This window comes from Charadrius vociferus, unplaced genomic scaffold (genome assembly GCF_000708025.1).
Source record: "Charadrius vociferus isolate BGI_N301 unplaced genomic scaffold, ASM70802v2 scaffold650, whole genome shotgun sequence".
NCBI lineage: Eukaryota > Metazoa > Chordata > Aves > Charadriiformes > Charadriidae > Charadrius > Charadrius vociferus.
The window spans coordinates 2,546,742-2,573,726 of NW_009646736.1; the positions used below are offsets into that span (position 1 = coordinate 2,546,742).

General features: G+C 40.4%; 1 protein-coding gene across 1 annotated transcript in view; it reads right to left on the reverse strand.

Moving 5' to 3' along the window:
* Window positions 1–6,370: 6,370 nt before the first annotated feature.
* PAX3 (paired box 3) overlaps window positions 6,371–26,985 on the reverse strand; it is a 93,696-nt gene continuing 73,081 nt past the window's right edge. Inside the window, exons 6-9 of the mRNA XM_009890201.1 lie at window positions 20,657–20,822; window positions 19,311–19,525; window positions 7,026–7,272; window positions 6,371–6,495 (exon numbers count right to left, since the gene is read on the reverse strand). Coding sequence (XP_009888503.1) covers window positions 6,461–6,495; window positions 7,026–7,272; window positions 19,311–19,525; window positions 20,657–20,822 — 663 coding nt within the window. The 3' untranslated portion in view covers window positions 6,371–6,460. The remainder of the gene's footprint in view (window positions 6,496–7,025; window positions 7,273–19,310; window positions 19,526–20,656; window positions 20,823–26,985) is intronic.

Consider the following 26,985-nt stretch of genomic DNA (forward strand, 5'->3'; position numbering starts at 1 on the left):
TGGGTCCCCCGCTCGGGGCGGGCTGCCTCCACAGCCGGCAGGCACCATGCCTTGGCTGGTCCCCACAGGACAGGTGCTACCAAGTGGCTCCCAATGCCCCCCGCCACCCCTGCCCCAGGCCCACCATGGCTACAACACACCGTGCTTAGAAACCCCTCTGAGCTCTAAAAGAAAAGCTGAACTCCGCACCTCTCTGTTGGGTTTGTGCAGGTGCCCGCCGGCACTGCTCTGCCCCGGGCCCGGCGGGGGGAGCCATGGCAGTGCAGCTTGTGCCACAGCCTGCCGCCCCGCAGCCTGAGGGCCTCCCCGAGGCCACAGGACGGTCATAGCCTTTGGACAGAGCAGGCGAGAGAGAAACTCTTGAAGTTGACACAAGCAATGGGAAAAAGCTCTCGCTGGTGGGCACCAGCAGAGCAGAAGGGCTCGAAGTTGCTGGAGAGCCACACGGGTGAGTGAGGTGAGGGGGAGCAGCCATTACACCAAGGGAAAGGGGGTGCCTTCCACCACGTGGGGACTTCAGACGGAAACAAAGGAGAAAGGGTTCGGTCAAATGCTGGGTGATGGACACGACGGAGGGACAAGACCCCGATGAGGCTCGGTGCCCGAACAGGATGGGATGATCCCTGCCAGCCCCGCCGCCCCCAGCCACCACGGGCCCCTCGCCAGGAGAGACACAGCGGGCTAAAACAGCACTCCAAAAACCTCTGGAGATTCCTACGCTTTTGTAAATTATTCCAGTACTGACCTCAGGGACAGTCACACAAGGGTGGGCTCCAAAGAAATTCTGTCCATCTATGAATTGCTGAATTATAAAGTATTATGGGTTAAACGTGCAGAGTACCTGTAACAATCATCCTTAAAAAGCTAAATTTTTACAAGTATATCCACTTGCAATCATTATGAACGCATGCGCATATATGGGGAGAAAAATATTTCTGTAAATGAAACAGAGTCTGTGAGTAAAAAACATGGATAGTTGTATGAGGGCATAAGAAAAACGGAGACCGTAACTGTGCACAGCACAAGCAGAGATACCCCTGTGGGTGCCAAAAGGAGGAGAGTGCGGGAAGAAACAAGTAGCTTAACATTCGGTTATGGCCTAAGGGACAAACTTTGCTGAAGATGAAGACACCGAATAGTTAATAAAGCTTCTGAATTGTTTCCAATTCTCAGACAAGGAAGCAATAGTTCTGCTCTTATCAGCAACTGCTCTTTCATATTTGTGTATCGAGCTAGCTTTATTAAATCATTCAGCAAAGGTCAAATGTGATGTGTCTTCCTAGTTTTGTTATGATTTTTCATGACATTGCCTGAGTAGTTGAATAATAAACAGAGCGCGTCAAAACGCTGCAGTGCCCGAGCTATCCACAGGCGCTCTGGGTTACCAGCCTACTTGGTCATCAGTTCTGAGGCAATATAAATGCATCAAACGAAGATTTGAACTACATGTGAGCGCTGCAAAGTGTTACTTTGTGGAACCACGATGGGAAAACAGAAAGGTGCTCCAGCAGTATGTTTAACGTACTAATTTTGAAGCCTGCTTGTACAATAAATACTCTGTAAGGTTTTGAACCTGACTAACTATTGAGCTAAAAGCACTTTGCTCCCTGTGACTGATGAGAACTTCCCAGTCTGTGATGAGCTGCCCAGAAGTGCTGGGAGAGAATAGGTAGTGAAAATCTGACAGACCAAAGGGCCCATTACCTACAAGGGCCACAGCTGCAGACTGCAATTTTGGTTATTTTACAATAGACAAATATCTTGAACAGATTCAGATCAGCTCATGCGATTCCTTAAGATAACGCTGTGACTCCATATAAATACATGCACTGATTTATGGTAAACACTAGCTACAGAATAAACTGAAAGACACATAAGACTTTTTCAGGCAGTGGCAAATGAACATTGCAATGTCATATACGTAATCTAAACAGAATACCTATCTAATGTCAATTGAAGAGTAATTTAGCAATTTAATTTACTGTAGTTGTTCATATTATTCCAGATTATTTTTGTCTGGCTCTAGGCAATATCTAGATGTCCTTGGAAAAGCCAAAAGAAATTAAAAATGGAATCTTCTAAACAGGGTGCAAGTTTTCTTGCCATTATTAAGTGAGCCACAGAACATTGCAGCGAACAATACAGAGAGGTTTATGAATTCAAGTTCTTCCAGGTTTCTGATGGCCTCATTGATATTGCCTTAAATTAATTTGTTATTTTATACAGAGGTACCTTTGAGTAATCCACTTTATAGACTTTAAGGTCAGAAGACTTTATGGATAGAAAACATCAAGAACTTTCATGGTTACTAACAGCAAAAACGTGGGCTTTACACATCAGCAGTAACTGACAGCACTCTGATGAGAGGGAATACATTTCTTATATGTATGAGACTATATCACAGAATTAAGACATAACAAGCAATTTGCATGCTATAGTTTGTCAGACTTCTGAGAAAATAAAAATACATCCTTGCATATAGAAATTATTAGTAGCAGTTGATAATTTGGAGTAGGTTTGGGATTTCCAAAACTAAATAACTTTGCATTTTTTCATTAAGTTCAGAGATCTAGGTTACAGATCTGTAGCCAGATTTTTTAAGTTTGAACTTCCACAGACCTTAACCCAGGGATTAAAAATACAGCCCTAATACCACATATATGCAGAAACGGATTTCTGAGGACATAGATCCTGTTTAACAGTAAGCTATTTTCAGTGAAGGTTTGTACGTTCAGGTAGGCATTTTGTGCCTTTCAGAATAGGTATAGAAAGGTACAGTTCCACAACATTTGTCAAATGACGTGAGACTTTTCAGCAACACTGAGTAGAAAACCCTGTGTGATTGTTGGAGAAAAATGTTTATTTATAGGTTTTGTTTAAATGGGATACACTGAATTATCCAGGGAAAATGTTAAAAATTATTCTTTTCCTAGCTCATTCATTAAAAATGACATGCTCAAATAAAGGAATAGTAACATATACCAACGTAACTATATGCTGAAATGCATATATTGGGTATTTCAATGGGAGCAGAGGTTATTTGTAGATAAAGGAAGATTTAAAAGCAAAGGATAAATTAAAAATCATGGTTGTGCCACGAGGAATAAATATTTTTTCACCAAAGCCTGTCTCTCAAGAATTTCCAGTTCTTATATCTATGAGATGACAGGCAGTTGGTTAAGCAGCTGTTGTTATTGATTTCCATCTTGTAAAATACATGCACACACCCCCCCAGAAAAAAAGCGGAAGGGCCTTGAGATCCATCCTTTCTGCACTCATCAGTGAGGAGGCTTTGGATTCCATTGCTAGGAGCACATTCCTCCAAGCTATTCCATGGCATTTCTGTCAAACGCGATATCCATGACAGGCTCAAGCCCCTTTCACTTTCCAAGTGTTCGGGATTTGTATTCCAGAAACACACGTGGCTCCCAAGAACCTCTTCAGCCTTGAGAGGGATAACAAGAAGGGATCAACAGTACCCCAAGTAAGCCTTTTTGCTCTGTCAAAGATTCCTGTGGTGCACCATAAAATCAGGAAACTGCTTAGTGCCTCTGCCCCGGGCTCCTCATTTCCTCCGGGAAGAGCTCATCCCAGTTCCCCACTTGCACGGCTTGCCTGTGGGAGGGCTGGATGGTTTTCTCCTTATCTGTCTTGTTTCCAGGCTCTCCTGCTCTGCGTTGGTCTCTCACGCAAGGAAGTGCTTGGGAGACACTTAAAAAGAGGACAGAGCAGCCAAAATGCCCCTTGTCTAACGTCAGGTCAGGAAAGCACCTCACCAGCAGCACCGCAGGGATGGAGGGGGAAATCTCAGCTCTGTCCCACTGCCCCAGCTGCCGGAACGGAAAAAGGCAGACAGTGGAGGTTGCATTTTTCACTCATCCTGTGACAAAGGTACACCCTTTCTGGGAAGGAGCACTCGTACAGACATCATCCACTTCCAAACCATGCAACCTTCCAAACCAAGCCTTTGTCCTCTACTTCACAGCAAAGGGATTGCAAGTGGGGAAAAAGGGACTTATTTGGCCTTTGCAGCAAGCCTAGCACACAAGACCAATGCCAAGGCCCAAGTCCTTTGGAAGGGGATCATTGGAAAAAAAAAAAAAATCAGAAAAATTAGCAGTTTAGAGTAGAGAATCAGTATTAATAAAAGACCTAAATTTTAATTGTCACAGAAATTAAAGGCCTATCAGAGAAACATAAACTGGAGGAAAAAAAGAAATCTCCTTTCCCTATTTTTCAGCATTTTTTAAATGTCCTCTTTTCAAAAAGTATATTCCTTGCTTTCCCAACAGAAGAGGGCTAGAGTTAAAAAGAACAAACTAGAAATAAAAAAAAAAAAAAACCACAAAATGCGCACAGAAATAGGAGCTGAAAGAACTTTAAGGTGGTTACAGCCCCCAACAAAATGGTGAAGAAATTAAATGTCCACCAAGCCTAGTGTGAAGTAAAACTCCCGCACACGCTGATGTGCCACTAAAACTCACTCCATTCATTTTGAAGCGTCTTCCCCCTTTTCAATCAGCTTGTGTACAAGCCTATGACACAATTCTTGAGGCTTCTAAGAAAAAAAAAAAAAAATCAGGACAGATACCACCCATGACCGATGACAAAGTTCCTGCATTGCATGAAGCCATCCCAGTTGCCCTGCTTATGCTGGGTTTAAGCCTATTATATTTTCTTTTAAATGCACCATGGAGGCACAATGCTTTTCTCTTGTTGGGAAGACGGAGCACTGATACCAATAGCACTTGAAAAAGGCATAGTTCATCACCAGCCTCAGAGCCACGAGTGGCACTTTAGCAGCACAGGCACTGAGACTCCCACAGCCCCGGATGCGCGCAGAATACGCTTACATAATGAATACAGTTTGCGTTGAAGATAACATGGTTTATTTCTTCATGATATTCAGATTAAAATGTATCAATGTATTTAGCACAATACTACATTTTAGGACAAAATCATCAGTGCTTTGCAAGTCTTCATAATGTTTATTCATTATAAATAGTAAATATTTACTGAACTTTTTACATGAAAGACGTTTTTGTTTTCTTTTTTGTTCTTTTTTGTTATTGTTTTTTGTTTTTTTACAACACGTGTGTTGTTGTAGAGGCTGCAACACAAAAGATAATATTTCATTTTTCCATCACCCTTTAGACCAATGTGTGAACTAACCTCTGTACTGAACCTAGTCTAACTCACTACTTCATAGTCCTTAACGCTACAAGGAATGTATTTGTGTTCTGCCTCTCTCTTTGTTCCAAGAATAGAGAGAAATAAATAACACCGCCTTCCATCTTCCTCTTCTTCTCAACATCACAAAACACAAATTTATTGACATTCTAAAATGTCACAATGCAAACTTCTTGTAAACCTTGGTTCCTATAATTATATTTTCTATATTGGATATTGCTGTATAATTTAAACAAATGTGTCAAATACAGGTCCATTTCTGCCCGTGTCCTGTACATCACTAAAAAAAATGTAAACGTAATCATTTTTTCGTATTGTTTCCTGAAAATGACCTTTAAATCATGATTAGCAAGCTAGATTTTAGTTGTCCAGCAGACTGCAACGTTTCTGTATTTTATCATCAGGAATTATGCACTGCAAAAATAAAAGTACCTGCAAAAATATAGTTCTGATTCTATCTATCTAACTTTGGATGATCCCAAAGTTTGTGTGAGGTACACAGTATTGCACATTGCTAGGCAGTCGTGAAAAATCAGTCGCGTCGTTGATTTTTTTTTCTCCCATGTTTGTTCAATAAGGTACAACGGACTAGGAAAACTCCACATACAAAAAAGGTAAAATCTGTTCTTCATGTTACACAAGATCTCATCTCCCAGTAAAGCAAAACTTGTAAGTGACATTTATTGACAGCATGATTACAAAAGCGTGGTAAGGTAACCAGTAAGTTGCTCTGGAAGTCTTTCGCGCTTATCCTCGCTTCCTACGGACTGTGACATTTCCTCTTGATGACAATTTCCAGTGTGTAAAACGAAAGAGGTTCTCTTGCCCTTGCTTCTGAAACTGAGCAGTTTTAAAGTTAGACTAAAGTCAGCACTGGATGTCGGATGAGTCAGAGTAGACAGAGCTCAACTGCTCTAAGTTTCAAAATGTTCCGTTTGTCCCAATCAATGCACATTAATTTCAACAACAAAAAATGGAATGTTTTGCCAGGCAGTGATATTAAATACTGCTCTGTTTTGTATACCCACTCATAATGAACCGTGTCGTGTTTATTTATTCATTATTGCTTTTGGCCTTTGTCTTCTGTATAGCTTTGTCCAGCCTTCAAAAGTCTACTAAAAGCTATGACTGGAGAGAAAATCACAAGCCTGCTTCTCTCAGTGGGACTGCCCCAGTTTAGACTGCAGCGTGTTGAGAAGATCCCTCGTATCCAAGCCTTGGAGTGAGACCGGAAAACAAGACCAGCTTTAACTTGAAGTGGACAGTTCATTTACGCAATATCTGGCTTCAGATAATGAAAGGCACCTGCAAAAAGGCAAAAGAAGCTTTTTAAGTCATGCTGTGACAACCTCACAGCATGGGGCCATGCCAACTACAGGTTGACATTGTCATATTTAATACTGATATATCAAAGGAAAGGGACTAATATTTTTATTCCTGGGACAAGTTTGACAAAACTCTATGTATCTGGGATTATATACTGTAATGATTCTTGAGCTGACCTCATTAAGAACATGTGTTTCTAATAGTGGAATGCCAGTGGTTATTTCATTTTGGACAACCCTTATGTTTTACCTAATGGCAATCAGGTTTCATGTCTCAACAATTAATAACATCAAGATGTTGTTGACATCACTTAAGAAAATAATTATGCAGCAGAAATCTTGCTCCAACAATCAGCTATCTCACCAGTCCACTCCGCTCGGCTTTGGAGAGAAGTAGTAGGCAGCCATTGGGATCTCTGCTCATAATTCTCTTTGTTACAGGCAGAAAGCACAGCCTGCTGATAAACGAGTACAATATTGCACTTTGCAGTGCAAACGTCCAATACTCACTTTGTCCGTACTGTCCGTACTGGTAGCCTGTGACGGGGTCCATGCTGTAACCCGTGGTGCTGTAGGTTGGCGGGCAGTAGGACTGGGATGTAGGCAGGCTGTCTAGACTCTTCATATGATCTAGCCGCTGGCTGCAGCTGGCCGAGACAGTGGTGGTGGGCTCCAGGCCCCCGGTTAAAGGGGACAGGGCATAATCACTTTGGGGCTGGTGAGGCACACCACCGTGGTTAGTCAGGAGTCCCATTACCTAAAATGAAAGGTCGAATCATAGAAAGAGTTAAAATATGCAAAGAACTGTATCGCTTACAGAGCCACAGGACTTCTCAAGTCCATCACTTGATTTCCTAAAGTTGGTATTCAAACTATGCTTTGCATATCTAATCCAAAGAGGAAGTGGAATTTGGTTGCATCATCCACCAAAATAAAAACCGATGGCTAACAACCAATAAAAAGTGGTACCAAGGGCAAATAAGGAAAAATCATTTTTAAAACTTTTATGACTTTAGAGTGCCTGATCCTCCCGTGCCCCAGGTGGGATCTCTGCAGATGTTTATTCCTCGAGGACTCAATTAGACGAAAATAAGAAGCAAGCAGTGGCGCTTTAGCCATGCTGTCCTGCATGATCTACAAACACAGAAAAGCTGTGAAAAAGCTCACGACTTTTTTTTTTCCCAAGGTAGCAGTCATTGAAATGAAATTAATTTGGAGAGGATCACAACAACACTACTGATGGAAGTAACAAAGAACCCGAGGACGCAGAACCACATGAATATGTGGGGAAGGGTTAGAGCAGCCATAACTCCTGCTGCTGCATGCCCTGTGTGCTGGCCTGGGGAGAAATGAACGGGAAAGACTAAAGTGCTGGTCATAACACCAGTTCTCAACTTCATCCATTGAGTTAGAGGACCCAACAGAAATGGTCAGACATTCCAGACTGGCTTCAAGTCAACTGTGACTCCCTTAATAAGCTGCTTGTACACAAACAGTGATGAAACCAGCAGTCAAGATTAGTTGCAAAGAGATTACAGGAAAATACGTGCCTGTCCCTAGAAAAGCCCAGCCCTCTAGGCCATAGTTTTCAGTAGAAGAGCAAAAAAAAAAAAAAAAATATTCAAAACCACCTATGCCTTCAAGCAGGAGTGAAGGAAGCTACAGTGATAAGTTATCACTGTACAAAAATCCCTCACACTATAGGTTGCTGTGCATTTCCTTTCCCAGCACATCTCTAGTACATTTTTAAAATAAGTACTACTGAGAGAACTGCTTGCTTCCACTGGAATTAGCTGCACTTCAGAGCCTGAGAAAAAGTCTGCCACTTATAACGGATGAATGATATACAGCTTCTGCCAAAATAGCATATTCTGATAATTTACAGGTTGTTCTTCCTCCAAAAAGGCATTACAAATATCTGACATATGCTACTTGATAATAATTTTGCTTTACTGCACTTCTTACCATAAACTAAGAAGAAATTATTAGAATCGGAGTCTATTTTATAAAGAATAAATCTATGCTGATATGAACACGTCTGGCTTCTGAAGCTCTGATGCTCCTTCATGGATTGTATTTATTTTTCATCGCAAAAGAAAAGGGATTATTATTGTAGGGAGCGTGTGGTCCCAGCTCTGAGTTTTGTTTGTTTTTTAATAAATAAATGAAACAAGCCCCAGGGATCATGATTTAAGTAGGAAGGAAGACCCATCCAGGTCTGACATGTCTGATAAGGAAAAGAACAAGAGGCACAAGCAGAGTACTTCAAAAAGAGACACCCCGATACCTACATCAAGAACACAAAACATCTCTGCATCAGATGCACCCAAGACATCTCACCACAACAAAAAAAAACCAAACTGAGAAGTTCAGTTACTACCGACAGCACTAGAATGTTCATTTCTGTTTCACGAAGCAGAACAACACGAGTTTAACTGATGGTATTTTCTGAATGTTTCACAAACTGAAGTATTCATGCAAAAAGTAGTGTCAAAATATATCCAAAGACTTTATTTAGATACCAAAATCTTATAACTTCTAAGTTAAAAACACAAAAGAAGAATTTGGATTCAGGCTATAAGATAATTTCTATTTAATTCAAATAATTTCTGCAATGCACAAAACTTGTTAAAAGAATTTGAGGTTAACAAAATAATTTAAAAAATCTCTGGAACCACCACAGATTGAAAAATCACGTTATTTGCACAGCAACCTGCACAGCATTTTGTCCCCAAACCCTCTAAAAGCTGTAATAACAGGGCTCTCAACTTTTTCTTCTAAAAATTGATTCCTGAAAAGTATTACAATTTCCAAAGATTATTTTAGTAAGTTTTTCTACTTTAGGAATTTCAAATATTTTTCTTGTACCTTTAAAAAATTATTTGGTCCTGAAAATCTAACATGCTTAATACCACTGCATCAGCAGGATACAATACTAGAAGGTACGTTCATTAGGTTATATTAATCCTTGTCCTTTAAAATTAACACTATCAGAGTTAAAAGAAGAGAAAGATCCACAAAAAAAACATAGCTTAACTTAAATATTTGCATTGAAAATTACTACTTTGGAAAATATTTATGTTGACACAAGTATCATAGTTTTGACTACAGTTTAAAACACACATGGTTTATCAGGAATCTGAAATAAGTGCGCAGCCCTTTCCATTCCCGCGCAGCACCTATGTGACACCAATATTTATGGGACTTTACCATGTTCTGCTCCAAGTTCAGGAGCAGGGAGAAGGGGCTGGGCTGATGCCGCCCCGCTGGAGTCCCCATGGCAGTCTTCTCTACCTGAGCCCTCTCACATCACACACTCTCTCTACCTGGGTTTTTAGGGTCAATTGCTGAGTTGGGCAAATAGCTTTTTTACCAACTAAACTTTTTTTCTGTTTAATATTTTCAATAGAATAGAGCCCAAGACAACATTATGTGGACTTTGCCAGCAAAAAACAGTGAACTCAAAAACTTTGGGATTGGAAGTTATTTTAAAGTTCGAGATTAGCCTTGAAATTTAAACCTGGATCCCAACTTGGTCTCAAATGCCACTAAAGTTTCAGTAGCATCTATATTTGGATGGAGACTTATCTTCTCTGACAAACTAAAATTAGCATTTGATGAGATTTACTTTAAAAAATTTAAATTAATGAGATAATACAAGTCTTTAGGCATCTTTTTATTAAGCACATGTGCACCCAATAGACACTTTGGAGCAGAACTGACACAGCTCTCTATCTTTGAGGTGGAGGAAACTGAAGTCTGAACAGTAACCATCTTTTCAGAAATATCTTCTTCAGAGGCCTTCAGAATCTTCCTGCAGTTGATTAGTATCTAAATAATTAGATTTTTGGTCACGTCTGTTTTGAAAGCTATAAGGGAAGTAGCCTCAGGGCAGAAGTCTTTTGTAAGGTATGTGCCATGACCTTATCACCCATACAAGGAGTTACAGGAAGGGCATAGCTGACTTTCACCTAATCAATTACAAAGCTATTAATGGGCCACGTCTGCAAGATGCTCAGCACCCTCAGCTTAGTGGTGTACAAGAGAGACACGAAAATCTGGATTCTGCAAATCCGATCTTCTGCTGGAAGGAAACAGTATAGTTCTAAATAGGTAAACAGATCTGACTGCTTTACAATTATTAAGGAAGAAAATAAATTTATTCAATGCATATACCATCCAAGTTACTGGAAAATATATACTTTCCTCTGAATTACTTTGGGAAAGCCCTAGTAGTAATTGCCAGCTTCGCTGATCTGGATCCCAAAGAAGGTGAAAGAAAAACCATGGGCTGGTCTAACACCTAGAACCAAACACTGCTGTTCAATTTATTTTAGTAAAGAACTCATTAAATAAAAAAAAATAATAATCAGGCTGTAAGTTTTTTTACTAAAATCTATTTTGTTCTCATTTTTTAGAAAACACATGCAGAAATGTTGACACATAGCCTTTAAGCTTACCTAATAAAATACGGGACATATAATTGATGAAATAGTTCTATTAGAAAACAAAGGTGCGATTAGGAATAAGCAAAAAGACGACAGTGAACTACAACAACCAAACTCTACAGAAAAGTTTTCAGAGAGCACATCCCAAGCAATCCAAAATATTAATCAGGACAAATCCCTTGCTGGTGGGGTCAGCACAGCATCACTAGCTGAGGATGTGATCCAGAAAGAGAAATTGAATGATGAAAGCCTTAAAGGCCACGTATGCAGCATCAGGTCCATTATCAGCTATTAGAAAATACTCCTATTATCACCAAAATAAAGGCCATTAAACTGAGAAAAAGCTTATTCTATTTAAATGAAACATTATGCCTGTTAATGCGGTTGGTATTTTAGGATGTAGGACCTACCATAGGCACAATAAAATTCTCATATGTTTTAATTCATTTACGCATGCCTGCATTTAATATGCTTTGTGACCATGTCTGCAATTAATATGATTTATGAGAAAAGAACATGTGCAATATTTTTTGGGTACAGTGATACATTTTTTTCCCCTCCTGTGAATGAAAGATTTAATGAAACAGCTCAAGGAAAATTGTTGGCAGTTAACGTATTAAGTTGAACTGACAGAATCATGAGTAAACTTTAGTGGAGTTAATGATATCCTCTTATCTGACCCTGACACATTTGCAGCATGTAATTTACAGAAGCTCTGTCCAGGGAATCTTGACAAATGCTCCTAACGATGTCAGGGCAATGTTCCATTCTAATGTAAAACAGATGTGGGTCAGATACCCTCATTCATCACTAACACTGAAAATTTCAAACTCCTTCTGAGATGAATGGCATTACCTGCTGTTAACTCTTCACACTGTAGAAAAATCTCTCAAAAACAAAATATTGCACAAGCAAGAACGCAAAAAGGGTGGTTCTAATGCATTAGAATAAGAGATTTTAGAAGATTAATTAAAATTAATTAGCTCCACGGATCTATACCTACAGGATCCCAGAACCCTGTTGCTGATACATTTTATATATATGAATATTTCTGCCAAATATGTGAAGAAACCTAAAAGAGAGCATTTTCATGCCAAATGGCAAGGACTGGCAACCACGTACTTGGTTAATGAAACTAGGAGCAAATACACTGACTCTGAACATCTGAAGATCTGACCTTCTGCATACTCATATCAAATGAGACCTCATACTGATTTCACACCACCAGACATCAGTGGTAGCTACACTGAAATTACAGAAGGTGCACTGGTGTACATTTAGGGTAATTAAGAAGATAACTTGATCCTTCATGAATTATATTTTTATCTACAGAAGATTACTAATGTTCACAACATTATCACAGTCTGTCACTGAACTTGTGCTAGATCATGGAGTCACAGGGCTACGTAACGTTATCAAAATAAGTCAAAGAGAAGCTAATTATCAAGCTCCTGGTTGTATGGAAAAGCCTAAAAAAAATGTCAAGACAACCAAAAAAGTAAAACAGGCCAAAGAGGAACATATACTCACATTTTATACATATATATATACACACACATATATGAATATCTAAGTGCATATGTATAAAATTAAATATCTCAAAACTTTTTCAGGCAGTCTCAGAGACTGTAGACTCATGAGTTTGAATGCTCGAATATGGCAATATTCCATACAACTCATAACAAGCCTGAATTTGAGATTACATTGCTCTCTGCCTGCGAACACTTCTCCTCCTACTCAACCCAAAACACAAAAGGAGGATTCTGGCCACCATGAAAACCAGCCCAGCTGGCTCAACCTGGGGTCTCGCACACCTTTCCCTCTGCAACTGGGATACACAGGTTTGTTCCCTCTGAAAGCAAAACAAACAAAAATTACGTATTTTTTTTTTAAATTCAAACAGTACTCACATTTTTTTTCAGGGGGATGTCCAGGGGGTGGGATCTGCATAGCTTTCACAGGAAGGCTCTCACCAAACTCAGCGTTTGGCCCTACAATAGCAGCTATTACATGATTTACACCTACATGGCTGGATTTACCAGCAGGAAATTGCTACAAAAGCCTAGCCATGTAGGTAAAAGCAGTAAGTGATCCATAAATGTGGGGGAAAAAAGATAATGGACAAGCATAACTGGAGGAAGCCAACCAGGAAGGAAGGATTCATTCATGAGACTCCCATTAATGTACTGGCCAGGGCCTCGAATCTAACCAGCACTGGGAAAAAACAAGTATTTTGCTATTTTGACTAGGGGAAGCCTCTTTGTATTCCGACTCTTCTTTTATAAGAAAATTACTACTATTACTGGTGGCCCAGCAAAATATCAAGATAAAAGAGTTATCTCTAGAGATGTAGGAAGTTTTGAAGAAAACTAAGCCCAAGATGGGTACATGGCTTTCTAGAGTGACTTTCCTAAGGACGAAATTCTGCTCTTTCTGATCCCACAGTAATATATGCTTTTCACTGAATCATGCCATGCTATTTTTAGTACCTTTCTTTGGAAATCTAAAATATAGAGCATAATTAAGGACTCAAGTGAGCCATCTGTGATTACTCATGACAAAGCCCTCATTCATGTACCAGTCCTTAATTGAATAAATATGCAAGCATTCAGATTCCTGTTGATATTTCTATTTTGCAAATTCATTAAAGAATTAGAAGTTCACCAATGCATACCATTCATATGCTCTATAAAGGGCTGACTCATACTTTCACTTAACAAGTGCTTTAAATTGAACTTCTACGTATAGCAAAAGCAAAAAATTATTTTAAGGGCTGCAGTGATGCCGAATACTCAGCCTGCATATATTCTAAATGGTACAAATTATTATCGAGGAAGATAAGTCAGTTTTGTGAGCAATATCATTAAAAAACGGTTAAGAAAACCAAGAAACTGATATGTTTTACATAAATGATGACATTTTACCATTACATTTTAAGATATCTATTTTTTTATTGTATTTATAAACATTTATTGTCATGAAGTTACACTACAATTGGCTTAAATTTCCAGAAAAGTCCAGGGCTTTTCCTATCTCCATGTAAGATTTCAGAGCTGTAAGAGACCACCTCTGTTTTGAATGCTGAAGCTCCACCCACCCACCCCCAACTTTTTTTTGGGAGGGGGGGTGGGGGGTGGGGGGGTGGAAATAGGCCCAGAGAGAGAAGTTAAGGTGGATATTCAAAATGTAAGGTCACCTGTTTATTGTTCTTGTTATATTGATATAAATCTTACATATAAATATATATTTATAGTATTTAAAATATTGCAATTTTTACAAAACAATTAATGAATGTTATTATTCTTGCACAATAACAATTACGAAAGTATTGGATCCCATCTATTTGTACCCACTTCAGAAACAGAAATAAACAATCCCATTGGCAGAACTTTTTTTTTTTTAATTAAAAAACACCAAAACAAAAACTCGTGCTCATGCAAATGGTATCATGTGAATTAACTTTCTTCCTCACAAAGATATCCCTGACCTCTGTGTCTCATGTTCTTGGGTCATTAAGCGAAGAGCTCTCAAAGCCAAGATCATTGTGACAAAGATCATGAGCTTCTCACTGGTGTGGGACTTGGATCCAAATGAAATGTTTCTGTGGCAACCAGTTGGACAGTAATTAAACAGAAGGTACAGGAAAAAGTATAATAAATTAATAGTTGCACTTTTTTCCCCCCTCTTAATGAGGAAATGCAAGTTTTTAGCCACTGGTTCCTGTGTTTCCCTTAAAAGTTGAGTTAACAAGACAATATGAACATATCTAACTGATTCGACAGCTGCCATCAGATCCATACTTCAGGTTAATGAAAACCAAGTGCTCTCAAAGACTTAAGAGAATCCAATTGCCTAAGATCTATCTCATCAAAAAGAGTTACAGGATAATTCTTAAACTCAGGCAGTGAAATGTTTTGACAGTAGAAGAAAGAAACCTTAAAACAGCTTGCATCTTTACTACTGTTCATGGAAAAGTTTGGAATTTTCTTATCAAGATTATTTGTGAGCTCCAGGTAATGGCATGAGAACTGCAACTTTGTTAAAGACTGTTATGACCTTCTACGCAACCATTCAACATTCAATCCGCTTTGCATTTTCAAACTGCAGTTTTTAAAGCTACTGGTTTGACTAAATTACAGGGGGAAGACGATGAGGAAAAAGTAGAGCTCAGAAGTTTTCCAGAGGGCAAGGAGGGAAAAAAAAAATACATCCAGCAGGAGACAGGTTAGGCACATTTGTTCTTTTTCCAGTAAAAACACTGCAGTACTATTTAAGTCTGGGTATCCTACAGGTTAAATACAGGAAGCAAGTGGCCTTGTGGGCAGCAATGCAAGTAGAGTATTGCCGCTCCTCCTGAATCCACGGGCGGTCCAAACCAGCACGCTTCAAAACCAGCAAACTGCGTGAACCGCCTGGTGTAAGGCAAACTCTGCTGCTCTGACATTAATAAAAAGCACATGACAAGGTCAAGGGATGCCCATGTACACCGGAAAAACCTTTTTCCTTATCTTAAATGAAGCAGTTCAAAATATTGATATCCTGTCTTGAAAACAATCTGCTCTCTAGTAGGACCATACACCTGCAGTTGGAAGACAAATGATTTCGCAGTCGCTCTTCTGCTTTCCATGGGAGAATTGGTGATGACTGTTAATGCCGGGATCAGAAAGTGACATGCCAATTCAGAGGCACACTTAAGTCCCGTACAAACATATTAACACATAGATTTGCTACTCCCTAATAATTTTGAGTTAACAAACATTTGTTAAAAGAAAATGCACTGAGCAACTGAAACCTAATTTGAAAAGGAAATACAGTATTCCCATAAATGTATGCATGAAAGCCAAGAAGCTGCATAATAGGCATAGAAAACATAAAAATATGCAATTTACATATATTACACACTAATAATCTCCATTCTGACATTATATTTAAAGAGCTCTGGCTGAGATAGTGTGCTTGCAGTTTGGTTGCTTTTTTGTGCAATGCAAACAAGGACACTCCTGGCAACCAGTTCCCCAAGGCATTAATCCCTGTCTTATTCCTGGAAAAGTCAACCCTTTGCAGGTCTGTAAGACAGAGGTTGTCTCACCACAGCCAGGTAGTAATGAGTAAACCAGATGGACAAGGAGAATAATCAGTCCTGTAAAGGAGATCTGCAGATTTTGCCTTGATGTTAAAACATGTGGTGTATTACCAAGGTGAGGCTCTTTCTATTCTCTCATTCATTTAAACAAGCGCAATAACATCTTCCCTTCCCAGCCTGAAAAACAGGTATGTTATGAGCCTTCTGCTTCCTAAAACTGACCAAAACCAAAGTTTTCTCTAACTTCCAAGTTCACAGCTAACACGATAAAAATAAAATGACAGCACCCTAGCCGTCTCTGCTTGTTCTCTGCCTTCGCCCAGCGCTTGCCTTAAACAACATACTTGTCCATCATAGTCAAGGACAAAGTTAGAGAGGAAACATCCTGCATGGAAAATAAAGCTTCCCCGAGGGGTCTGTGTGTCAGACCCTCGTTCAGAATAAATTGAAGTCAAAGGCAAAGAGGAGGTTTAAGTCTGGTAAGAATATGATACCGTGAATCTTAATATTAGATTTTGTTCTGCGCGTTCTGAGGGTTTGGGTTTTTTTAAATCACAAAAGATTATTTGGGCTTCCGACAAAGCTCCCCCTCCCACTAAAGTCACCTTCAATGTGTGTAAATTCAGCTTTACACACAGTATGTCCAGAGCACTTGCCTGGGAGACAGACAGTGATGGGTGGAAACATTATGTTAATTGCTCACACACCCAGATTTATTGTGGTCAAAAATCCACCAGCTACTAAAAGGACCCTCTCTCCTTCTCATCTAAATTCCACGCACACAGGCAGGGCACTGCAGCATGCCCACTCAGCAGGCAACCTACTGTTTCTCTTTCTTCACGAAATCCCCAACACAGGCCTGGCTTTCGACTTGCTGGCCACCGCTTGGCAGCACCTGGGCGCCTGCGGGAAGAGCCCCAAGGAAGCACGACAAGGGGATGCACTGCGACACACCCCCACGACTAAAGGGGCATTTCACACACACGAACGTCGCAACATACATGACTGACATCTGAGGCTCTTCTTCAGGCAGAACGCACAATAGCTCTTTTACTAGAGTCCCACAGCACATAATTTACATATTTGGGGCTGAATCACTTCCTTATATAAACACAAAGCCTACGTATGTCATTTTACACATACATACATTTTATACATGTCTCTAAGTTATTGTTTAGGCCCCAAAACTGTTTTAGAGAAGCTGTTGGTAACACTGCATGAATTTAGGGCTGGGTTGGTTGGTTGTTTGATGGAAAGACCTTTATCAGGCAGTGAAGGTAACAATTCAGTTGCTGAGAAGCTGTTAAAAATCTAAATGGATAGAAGTAATCTCCTGTATGCATTCAGTGATGGACACAACATCAGCTTCTGAGTGACCAGCCTTCTCCTAAAACTGCTGGGAGAGGTGCAGGACGTGGCCACAAACCCTAACTCCTGGGTTAGGAAAAGGTTTCAAAAGTCTAAGGAAAAACAACACATAACAGAGGTTTCATAGCATAAACACAGGGCTGGGTGTAAAGAAGCACAGTAACTGATTAAAGTCATCTAATCTACTCCGGGATCTCCGTTTGATTATATTGAATCTCAAATCAGCAAGACAGAAACTTGGCCTCACTTTTTTGTCCCACTTTGCCCAGACATCACAAGATTTCTTTACTGTTGCACTCCACTTCTGTGTCCCAGACAATAAAAGCTTTGTGAAAGGAAAAACAGATCACATTTTCCATAGCCAGAACCAACACACATTTAAACTGACACTAACAACTACTTTTGATGGATTAACGCCGAATCCCAGAGATACTTATGTCAAAATTGTGGAAGCCTTGCACACTACAAAACTGGCCATTAAAAAAAAATGAAGCAACTAATATAATGTCACGGCTTTTGTTGGAGATTGCATTTAGAAATCAGAATTCTTTAGAACAAAATTCATTCAAGTCTTGTTGGAAGTACATCCGTTTGTTTTTCTGTTGGTATTTTTTTCCTGAGGTTTCAAGCCATAAAGTTTTGTACCCCACTCTATGCTATAGGAATCTGTGAAACTTAATTACATTTACTGTTACAAAAAAGGGTTTATGAACTTTTGCCTTTGGGCAAAAATGTTTATTTCATTGCCTTTGTTATTCATTCTTTTCAACTCCAGTGCCTTTGAACTTTTCAGCTGCACAGAGTTATCACCGTTGCACAGGAACCAGGAACTGTACTCCCGAGATGCAAACCACAAGTTGAAGAAAACGAAGGAGGCAAAGATATACGAGTCGTTATTTTGGCCACCCTTTGTGCCATTAAAATCTCATTTTCTGCCTATTAGAATGCCCTCTCCCTGCTTAGGCAGTGGTGATAGTCAGTGATTAGTGTGTAATTGAGTATAATTGTCTTTTCACTTTTCATTTGTGTCATTCTGAGCTTCTCTCTGTTTTTCTAACCACTGAGAGGAAAAAAGGGTAGCAAGAAGATAAAGCCGTTAAAACTCTCACTTTCAGCCCTGAAGAGATTCCTGATTGTAATTATAGATTGCATCCTCTTTGTGACTTCTCAGAATTTAGTGGACATCTCTTTCCAAGCACCTGGGCAAAGCTCTCGCTAATAAAATAAACTACCATCTCTTCAAGCTTTAACTAATAACGTCAGCTTCAGACAGATGCCACGTATAGGAAAATTTAACCAACCTTTTGACACTCAATTACCAAGGCAATTTATTAACATGATTTCCTAAAAAGAGCTCATGCAAATTAGAAAAACAATTATGGTATTCATGCATTTATATATTGCCAAAGAGCAGTAATACTCCTAATTTATGTATTTATAACTCGATTATAGCTCATGTCATTGCACACTGCTCAGCCCTCGGATCTCTTTCTCATGCAACTTGCCGGTAATTTTCCTGAACCATTTGGTAAAATTTTGGTGAGGTTATCTTAAAGAGATATTTTATTCATAGAAAAAGTACACGATCTATTTTCTGTACCTACCCACTGATCTTCAGGAAAATAGCAGTACATAACAAACGCTTGACAACTGAATGTAAACACGAAGCCTGCATGATTACATTATAAATCACTTGAAATTAAATATAAGCTATGACTCTTGATTCAGAAGGAAAAAAATAAAAAAAAGAAGGAAACTAGCAAACTGAAATCATGTGGCTTGTATAAAGAATACATTATGGTTTAAATTTGGCAATTCATTATACTGTGGCCTGAGGGAATAGACTCTTTGGTTCTGGTATACAGCAAATCCTCTGTCTGAAAACACGGGACTGACCTGAGGTGAAAGGCCATTGCCAATGGCAGGGTTCATGGGATTTGAGGGCCCGGACGGAGGCACAAAGCTGTCTGTATAGCTGGAAAATCCATGCCTGGTGCTGGGTAGGCAATAGGCAGAGCTGCTCTCTGGATTCGAAGGGAGGCTGCTTTGGTGTACAGTGCTTGGAGGGAGAGGCTGAGGTCTATGGACGGTACTGCTCGGATCAGACACGGCTAGAAGCAAAAGAAACATGTTGATATGTTTTCCTCCTTTTTTTCTGGCATAATAAGTTCATTATGTGAAGCTCAACTTGACAGAATTGGATCAGGCCCTGCATCTAAGTACTGGTTAAATAGAAAGGTTAGATCTTTAATATTGCTAGATATTTAACTGGCAGGTAAGATTACACAGAAATTCTTATACAGACTGTAAAAATCATAACAACAGACGCATACAGTTTTTAGTGGGCACATATCATTCAGAATTGATACAGCAATAGTTTTTAGAGATAGATAGATACACACACACATATATATATATAAAAATAAAGGCAAAGCTTTATTTGCTTACAAGACTGGAAACAGGCTTTCCCTCCTGGTCACAGCATAGAAATTCTGCCGTGATTTGTAGTGAACCTAGCAACGGGTGAGAGAAGCCCTGGGCTTTGAAAAATTCCCTTAATTTGAACATCCACCAACAGTTAAGATCCAAATCTCAAGGAAGGAGCAAGAAGAGTACAGGAACTCATTTTATAAAGTCTCTTCTGTAGGGCTTTTCTTTAACAGTAAAATCTAGTGTAGCCTAGATTTGAGGCTGTGTTCCCCTCGCAACGTCCAGCAAAGTTCACAGAATTTCTGGTAACATTAAGACAAAGTTTTCCAATATTGAGACTTGCTACTACCTGATGTGAAAAAAGATGGTCTGAATAGCTGTTTTTCCACCATCAGATAAATATTCAGAGTACTTACAGAAGTTTCCAGTGTACTATCATCGAAAGCAACGAAAAATTCAGAATGCAACTGCTACGTCCTTCCCCGCCACGCCGAGCACTCAGCGAAGGAGACCAATGCAACAGAAGGGTAGGGAAGTGTGTACGTTGTTTTACCAATGCTGCACCTCTGCCATGCAGGAGGCTATTATTTCTCTAGCTAGCACCCTTCACGTGCAACCAGCCCTTTCTCACAAACAAACCCGAGTTCCTACATGCTTAAAATATGCAGGCTTGCAAGGTCCTCACTGACTCAGGCCCTAAGTTAGCCAACATTCCTTTTCCTACTTTAGAGAAGAAAATATTTCTACGGTGGATCAACACAGAAAACCCCTCAATAACACTATTTTAACCAAGTACCTGTTGGCTACTGTACCTTGCGGTATGGAGGTGGGTTGATAGGAGGGCTCAGAGAGCTGGTACGTCGGCAAAGTTGGCATGGCACTGGGTGGAAATCCTCCTGGGATCAGATGGTTGAAAGCCATCAGTTGATTGGCTCCTGCCTGTTTCCTCCATCTAGCGCGACGGTTACTAAACCAGACCTACAAATGTTTTAATTAGGCACATTTGATTTTTGTACATTTAATATGGGTGCATCAGAAATAATGGCATCGTATTTCAAATGCATTCGGTGTCGGAGAAGAGAGATACAGAAGGTGCACACTGCGCTCAGAGCTCCAAGGCAAGAAAGGAGTCCTTGGCACACACTTCCATGCTTCAACGGACAGGACACAGGAATCCCAAACCCTATTTTCCTCTCAGACACAGCCTCTCCCGAGAAACAAGCTGACTAATGCTTTCAAGCCTTAGTGCTTTTAATAGCTATCAATCACTATCCTTATTGTGCCAGATTTAATGAGAAAGGGAAAACTTCCCTCCATTTGATCTGAATGCCAGCCAAAGCTCTTTGGTCTGGATTGGATTGTCTTTGTATTTAACTTGTTGACAAGTTAGAGGCATCGCTTAATGCGCTGTTGGAAGGTGCTTGCATTTATACATTGAGATACTCTATTGCCCTAATGATCAACAGAACTTTAAGCTTTTAATTTGAAAAATGCAAGCCCCATGTACAAAACACACAAATCCCTCCCAGCAAGTTTTCATGTATTCACATATGTACAAAACATCTCTTAATAAACTTGACATTAAAAGTAGATTAGCATTTCAGAAACACTTTGAAATCTGTTCCCAGGACAGGGTACCAAGCAGATGGGGTTTGGATTAGTGGGACATTTTAGCTATAAATCTGCTTTCCTTCACGTCATTCTTAGTTCACATTTTAAGTTTTCCAAGTCTTGGATGGCTCTTATTGCCATCCAAGGAAAGGGCAAGTCTTCACAAATTCAGACATAATAAGAGTCGCAAAACATCTAGGTTAATATTGACATTATAGAGATTAGACATGCCGCAAATCGGAAGGGCAACCAGCCACAGCAGAGGTGCCTGGACCAGCGTGCATCCACACCGCCCTGCTGCAGGTTTAGATTAACTCCTAGATGACAGTGCTCAGGTCCATGACATGGACCACTGCAGAAAAGAAAGGTTGGTCAAGATAAGGGAGGTAAACAAGAAAACAATTACTCATAATTGTACACCCTGAAGCAGCTGCAATGATCATCCATGGATGCTATCAATTAGACAAGTCCTTAACTGAGTGGTAGCATCTTACAAGGTATATCTGCACAGCCTGTAAGGCAGTCTGGCCTGAAAGCCACTGAGGCACCTCAGCTGATGAAAGACACGTAGATGTATTTGTAAAAGTAAGCTGGGTCTCAGATCTGTCACCCTTCCTACACGCAGCCCATGCTGGCTTATGAGTCAGCCATCACAGACTGGATTTGTCCCTGTAACATCATTTACAAACCGTGAGTGGCCCTCACATAAGAGTGTAACAACATTTTGGACTGCACTCTGGGCTTCTCCACTTGCTATTTCATAGCAGGAGTGGCAGGACTCACTGGGCCATCTGGTTTCTGATGCGGCCCATCTGTCACCATGTAGTTTGATCTGGCTTCATCCTCTCTTCAGAATGAGATGCTCAGTTCACACAGCTGCCTCTTCCTTTGGCCTCAACATCTACTCCTCAATTACACACCCCCACTTCAGCTTAAGATTTAGGACAGAGGGATAGACAGAGCCTCTGTTCTACCTCAGGAATCCCCCTCTTGTTTTTTTGCTGTACATACTAACCCTCCCTCGGCCTCCACATGAACCTTTTCTGAAAGCAGCTGGCAGAGACAAGGCACCAGGGTGGAACTGCGAGACCAGCGATGAGCAATAGTTGAGAATGGGTCTAGATTCAGCAATATTTTTTACTTTCTCACCCCACAGACACCTATATCCTTTTTCACCTCTCTCCTTACCCTTTGCTTCCCTCACTGACATTTAAGTCTAAATTTATTTACTCCTCACAGACTCCTTCCACCTGCTTATGCCTCCCAAAGCCCACCAGTCTCACACTCCTGCAGCTGTATCTCTTGAAGACAACCAAAGAGAAGGAAAAAGAGGCAAGACACGCTGCAGAGGGAGGAAGAGGCTTTGCTAAAGAGCCAAAGAGCCCTTAGGAAGGATACTGGAGGTCAGAGAGGGAGCAGGGAACAGCAAATACATCTTGTAATTAGCCTACCCGGGTCATTAACTATGGCTTTCTCCTTGACACTCTCCCTTCTTCAGGTCAAGAGGGTTATCTGATGATCTTCAAGTGCTTTGAGAACAGTAACTGAACTACACTACATGAGTGGATTTCACTGAGGAAAATAAGGTAATGAGATTTTGTTTCCTCTACAGATAAGCATTTGCCTTCAAGCCCTAGATCTTTATTAAAATTAGTCGGATCCCAAACTTTAATTCTATAGCAAGGGATTTGCATTAATGCCAAGTTTTATGCTTTTATTTACAGATAGATTTTGGCTCATTTTATAGATTTGTATTTTTCCAAAACTATGTATTAAACATCTCTGTTATGTATGTTATCATATGTCAATACACGTTATCATATGTACATACCATATGTACATATGCTAATACATATGTTAACATATGTATTAAACATCTCTGAAAGGGACACACAATGGTATCAAAAAGACTACAGCAGCCCTGCGACGAAGATACTTGCACAGAGCTCTGTTGCCACCTGGAGCCCCATTAAATTAAGCAGGATCTGCAGGGATGCAGGAACCCGCCTGGGCTGTGCAGAAACAAGGCTGCATATGGCCACCTCAGTCCCATGTGATTGGGACACGCTAAAGGGGCGCTACTTGACTGGCACCCATGTCACACGCTGCCGGCACAGTCAGCTCCGGCCACTGCCACTCACTGCCTGGCTGCCCCACCAGCTGCAGCACACACCTTCTGCCGCTTGCCCTGGCTTCTTACTTTCCCCGGGCAGTGGGACGGCAGATGGCACCTGACCAGCACCACATTTAGTCCAAAAGTAACTCACAAAACCCCTTGAACAAATTCAAAACTGCAGAGCAGGTCTTATTGCCACTAACACCACATGCACTCGTCACTAGAGAATGGTAGAGGCACATTCCAAAAAAAACCCACACAAAAACAAAACAAAAAACCCAAACCACAAAACAAAACAAAAAACCACCACATCCCTTTACAGTAAGCACCAGGGGTCCCATCCACACATGTACTTGTTTCCCTTTGATTTTAACAAGCTTTAGACCAGTCTTGGTAAAAATAATTTATCTTTAAAATGACCATAAGTGTGGCCCCCACTTTTACCATCAAACATTTTCATCAATGAACACACTGACGCTCTGAATCTGTAATTCCGGATGTCTTAACACAATAGTTTTTACTAATCTCACTGTTTACTGTCACAGCCTCACCCTTTCACATGGATTGACATTCGAGTTGCAACTATGTTTAACTCTCATTTTATACCAGGTAACTGCAGATTTCAGATGTTGTGTGTGACAGAACACAAAGAAGAAATAATGTAACAGCAAGACAGGAAAAAAAAAAACCTAACAAATAAAATTAAACGGGAGACTTAAGAAGTAGAAAATTGATTTTGGAAAAATCAAGAAAAAAAATAACTCAAAACTAAATGACTCAAAACTAAATATTTTATTTACATTTTATGTAAGGTTTATTAAAATTAGGCAGATCCCAAACTTTATTCAGTAGCAGTTATATGCTTTTTATGTCAACTGAAGTGATTTATTTTATTATTTTTTAAATCATAGTATTTCACTTAGACTACATTTGGCTGCCTTGATTATTCTCAAGAGTTCAGAATTATTTTTTTTATTTTTTAAATCAGCACTTATTGTGAAGAATCCGTGTGCATTAATCACCACTAATTAAAGGAATCTTGAAAAATTTTGCCAATATCAAGCCAAGACTTAAAAATGAATCTAGTCACCACAAGCCAATGTGTCTGCTTAGAAACATATTGTAAACACCTGGGGAAATATTTTCTTCTGTTTGTACATTTCCAACATGACTTAAACACAATGTCCTCTTATGGTCAGTAAATTTCAACTCCCACCTGCATGACAATATCCTAATCTCACGAGTGGCCTTTTCAAACCTTCCAGGGCCCCACTGAATGCCTCTGTTCTCCCAAACCCTCCCTTCTGAGAGGGCAGCGACCACCACCCGGACGCAGAGATGCTCAGAGTGTAACACAGCCCCTGGTGAAGACACTAAGTGTCATACTGTGAGAAAGTGCTACCCTGCAGTGGGCGTTAACAGAAAACTAACTCTAAACTATCTGTGTCTACTTAATCTGACAAACTAACATATCTTGTGTGTTGCCTTCACCAACAACAGGATGGATAGCAGTGGAAGGCAGACCAACCCGGGATAGTACTTCAAATCACCACTACCACACTGAATTCCCCCATGGAAGCAAAAGCAGTGGATAAGCAAGCTACTGCATTTTGGAGACTCAAAATATAGGGGTCTTACACAAACAGTACTGTCTGAAGGAATATGATCCACTTGTGTTGGTGTAGCATGCAGGAGCTCTAAATTAGATCAGCATTGTGCCTGGTGCTGTGCAAATGTAGACACGGACAGAGGAAACACAGCTTGTCTGAGGGACCCAAGCATCCAAAAGCGATGCCCTCATCAGAAGCCAAGGCACATTCATTTTAGTGAGGCTCTGGTTCCCCAGTTTCTATGTCACTGTCAAAGATGGAATGTAAATTACCCAGATGATCTGGAAACAGAATTGAACCCCAGCATCTGGCCAAAATTTACATCTCAAAAACAGAACTGAAGAGGATAAAATTTAGAGCAAATGGCAAATGAAAAAAAAAAAAAAAAAAAAAAAAAAGAGTCCTTTAAGGGAAGTAAGTATTGGAGGCTCCAGTTGTTCAAGCATCTGGAACTGGACTGACCAAAAAAGAAATCACACTGCAATAGAATATAAAAAAAAGTATTTTGCACTGATGGATGAGGTGAACTAATAGGTTTCTCTCATCTCTATTTTCTAATATTTAGATCCTGCCTTTTATTATCATTTTTCCTTTAAGTAGTTTGCAAGTGATCATGCCAACATCTCATTTCGTTGATCTCAACAGGATATTCTTTAAAAGATGCATTTATTCACTTGGGAACACACTAGTGTAATTAGCCTTGACATTTCAACAGTCTGATCATAAACACAGAGTGCTCTATGTGCTTTTAAGGCAAAAAGATCTCTGATCCAACAGGGCAAAACATTCGAGATGTGAATTTTGCAGGAAACCCGTGGATATTTTGTTATACACAGGCCTGACCATTGCAAGCATGAGTGCCAAAAACACACAAAGTCAAAAGACTGATGTATCGTTAACTGCACTTCTAATTTTAGACAGAGGGCTTTTGGGTTTTGTTGTGGGTTTGTTTGGTTTTTTCCCCCTTTTGCCTTATGATATTTTTCATGGTAACTGCTCCCCCCATCCCTCCCCCAGAATTCATATGTCCAAACCCAAGTCTGACCATCCTGGAAGCAGGAGTCCTTGGTGGGCGCGCCATCAGGGAAGGAATTTGGAGTGTGCCAGAAGCTGTGAGCTGCCTTGCGAAGAGGGGAGGCTGAAGAAGGAAACTGCTAATGGAGCTGGGCTGCACCAGCCTGGAGAGAACTGACTCTGCAAAACACAGCAGTAAACTACATTTACTTCAGCAGCCTTCAGAGCAGTCTCTGCAGGCACTTTCACCCTCTCACCAGGCCAACAGCTGACACCAGCCCTTGTGCCAGCCTGACCCGCCTGGGAGTTCATTCAGAGAATAAAAAATGGCAGGGGAAAAAAAGGAATAAAGTTTTTTTTCTTTTCTTTCCTTTTTTTTTTTTTTTTGCAGTAGGGCAAATACCCATCCTGGCTCACCATGGTACCAGATCAGCACCAGGGAGAGAACTGCCAGGGACCAGCCGTAAAAGAAAGAGTAGAAACAGAATTGCTTTTTAGCAACAACTAGTTGGTAAATCAGCTTCACTGTGACATCTGCACGCCCCCAGCCTCACAGGGATAAGGTCTGCTGCATATGCAAAGAGGCACACCATGGGTAGGCCTGTTTCCTCCCAGCATCCCGGTGCTGCTAGCCTGCGGAGAACGACCTGCTGTGACCACCAGTGGGAACACCACGAGGCTACGGGTTGTCCACGTGGGGTCTGCCAGAACGGGGTGTTTACAGCGATGAGAACCCATGCTGGTTGGGGTACAAGGAGTTACCAATGCGATGGAAACCTTTTAAAACAAA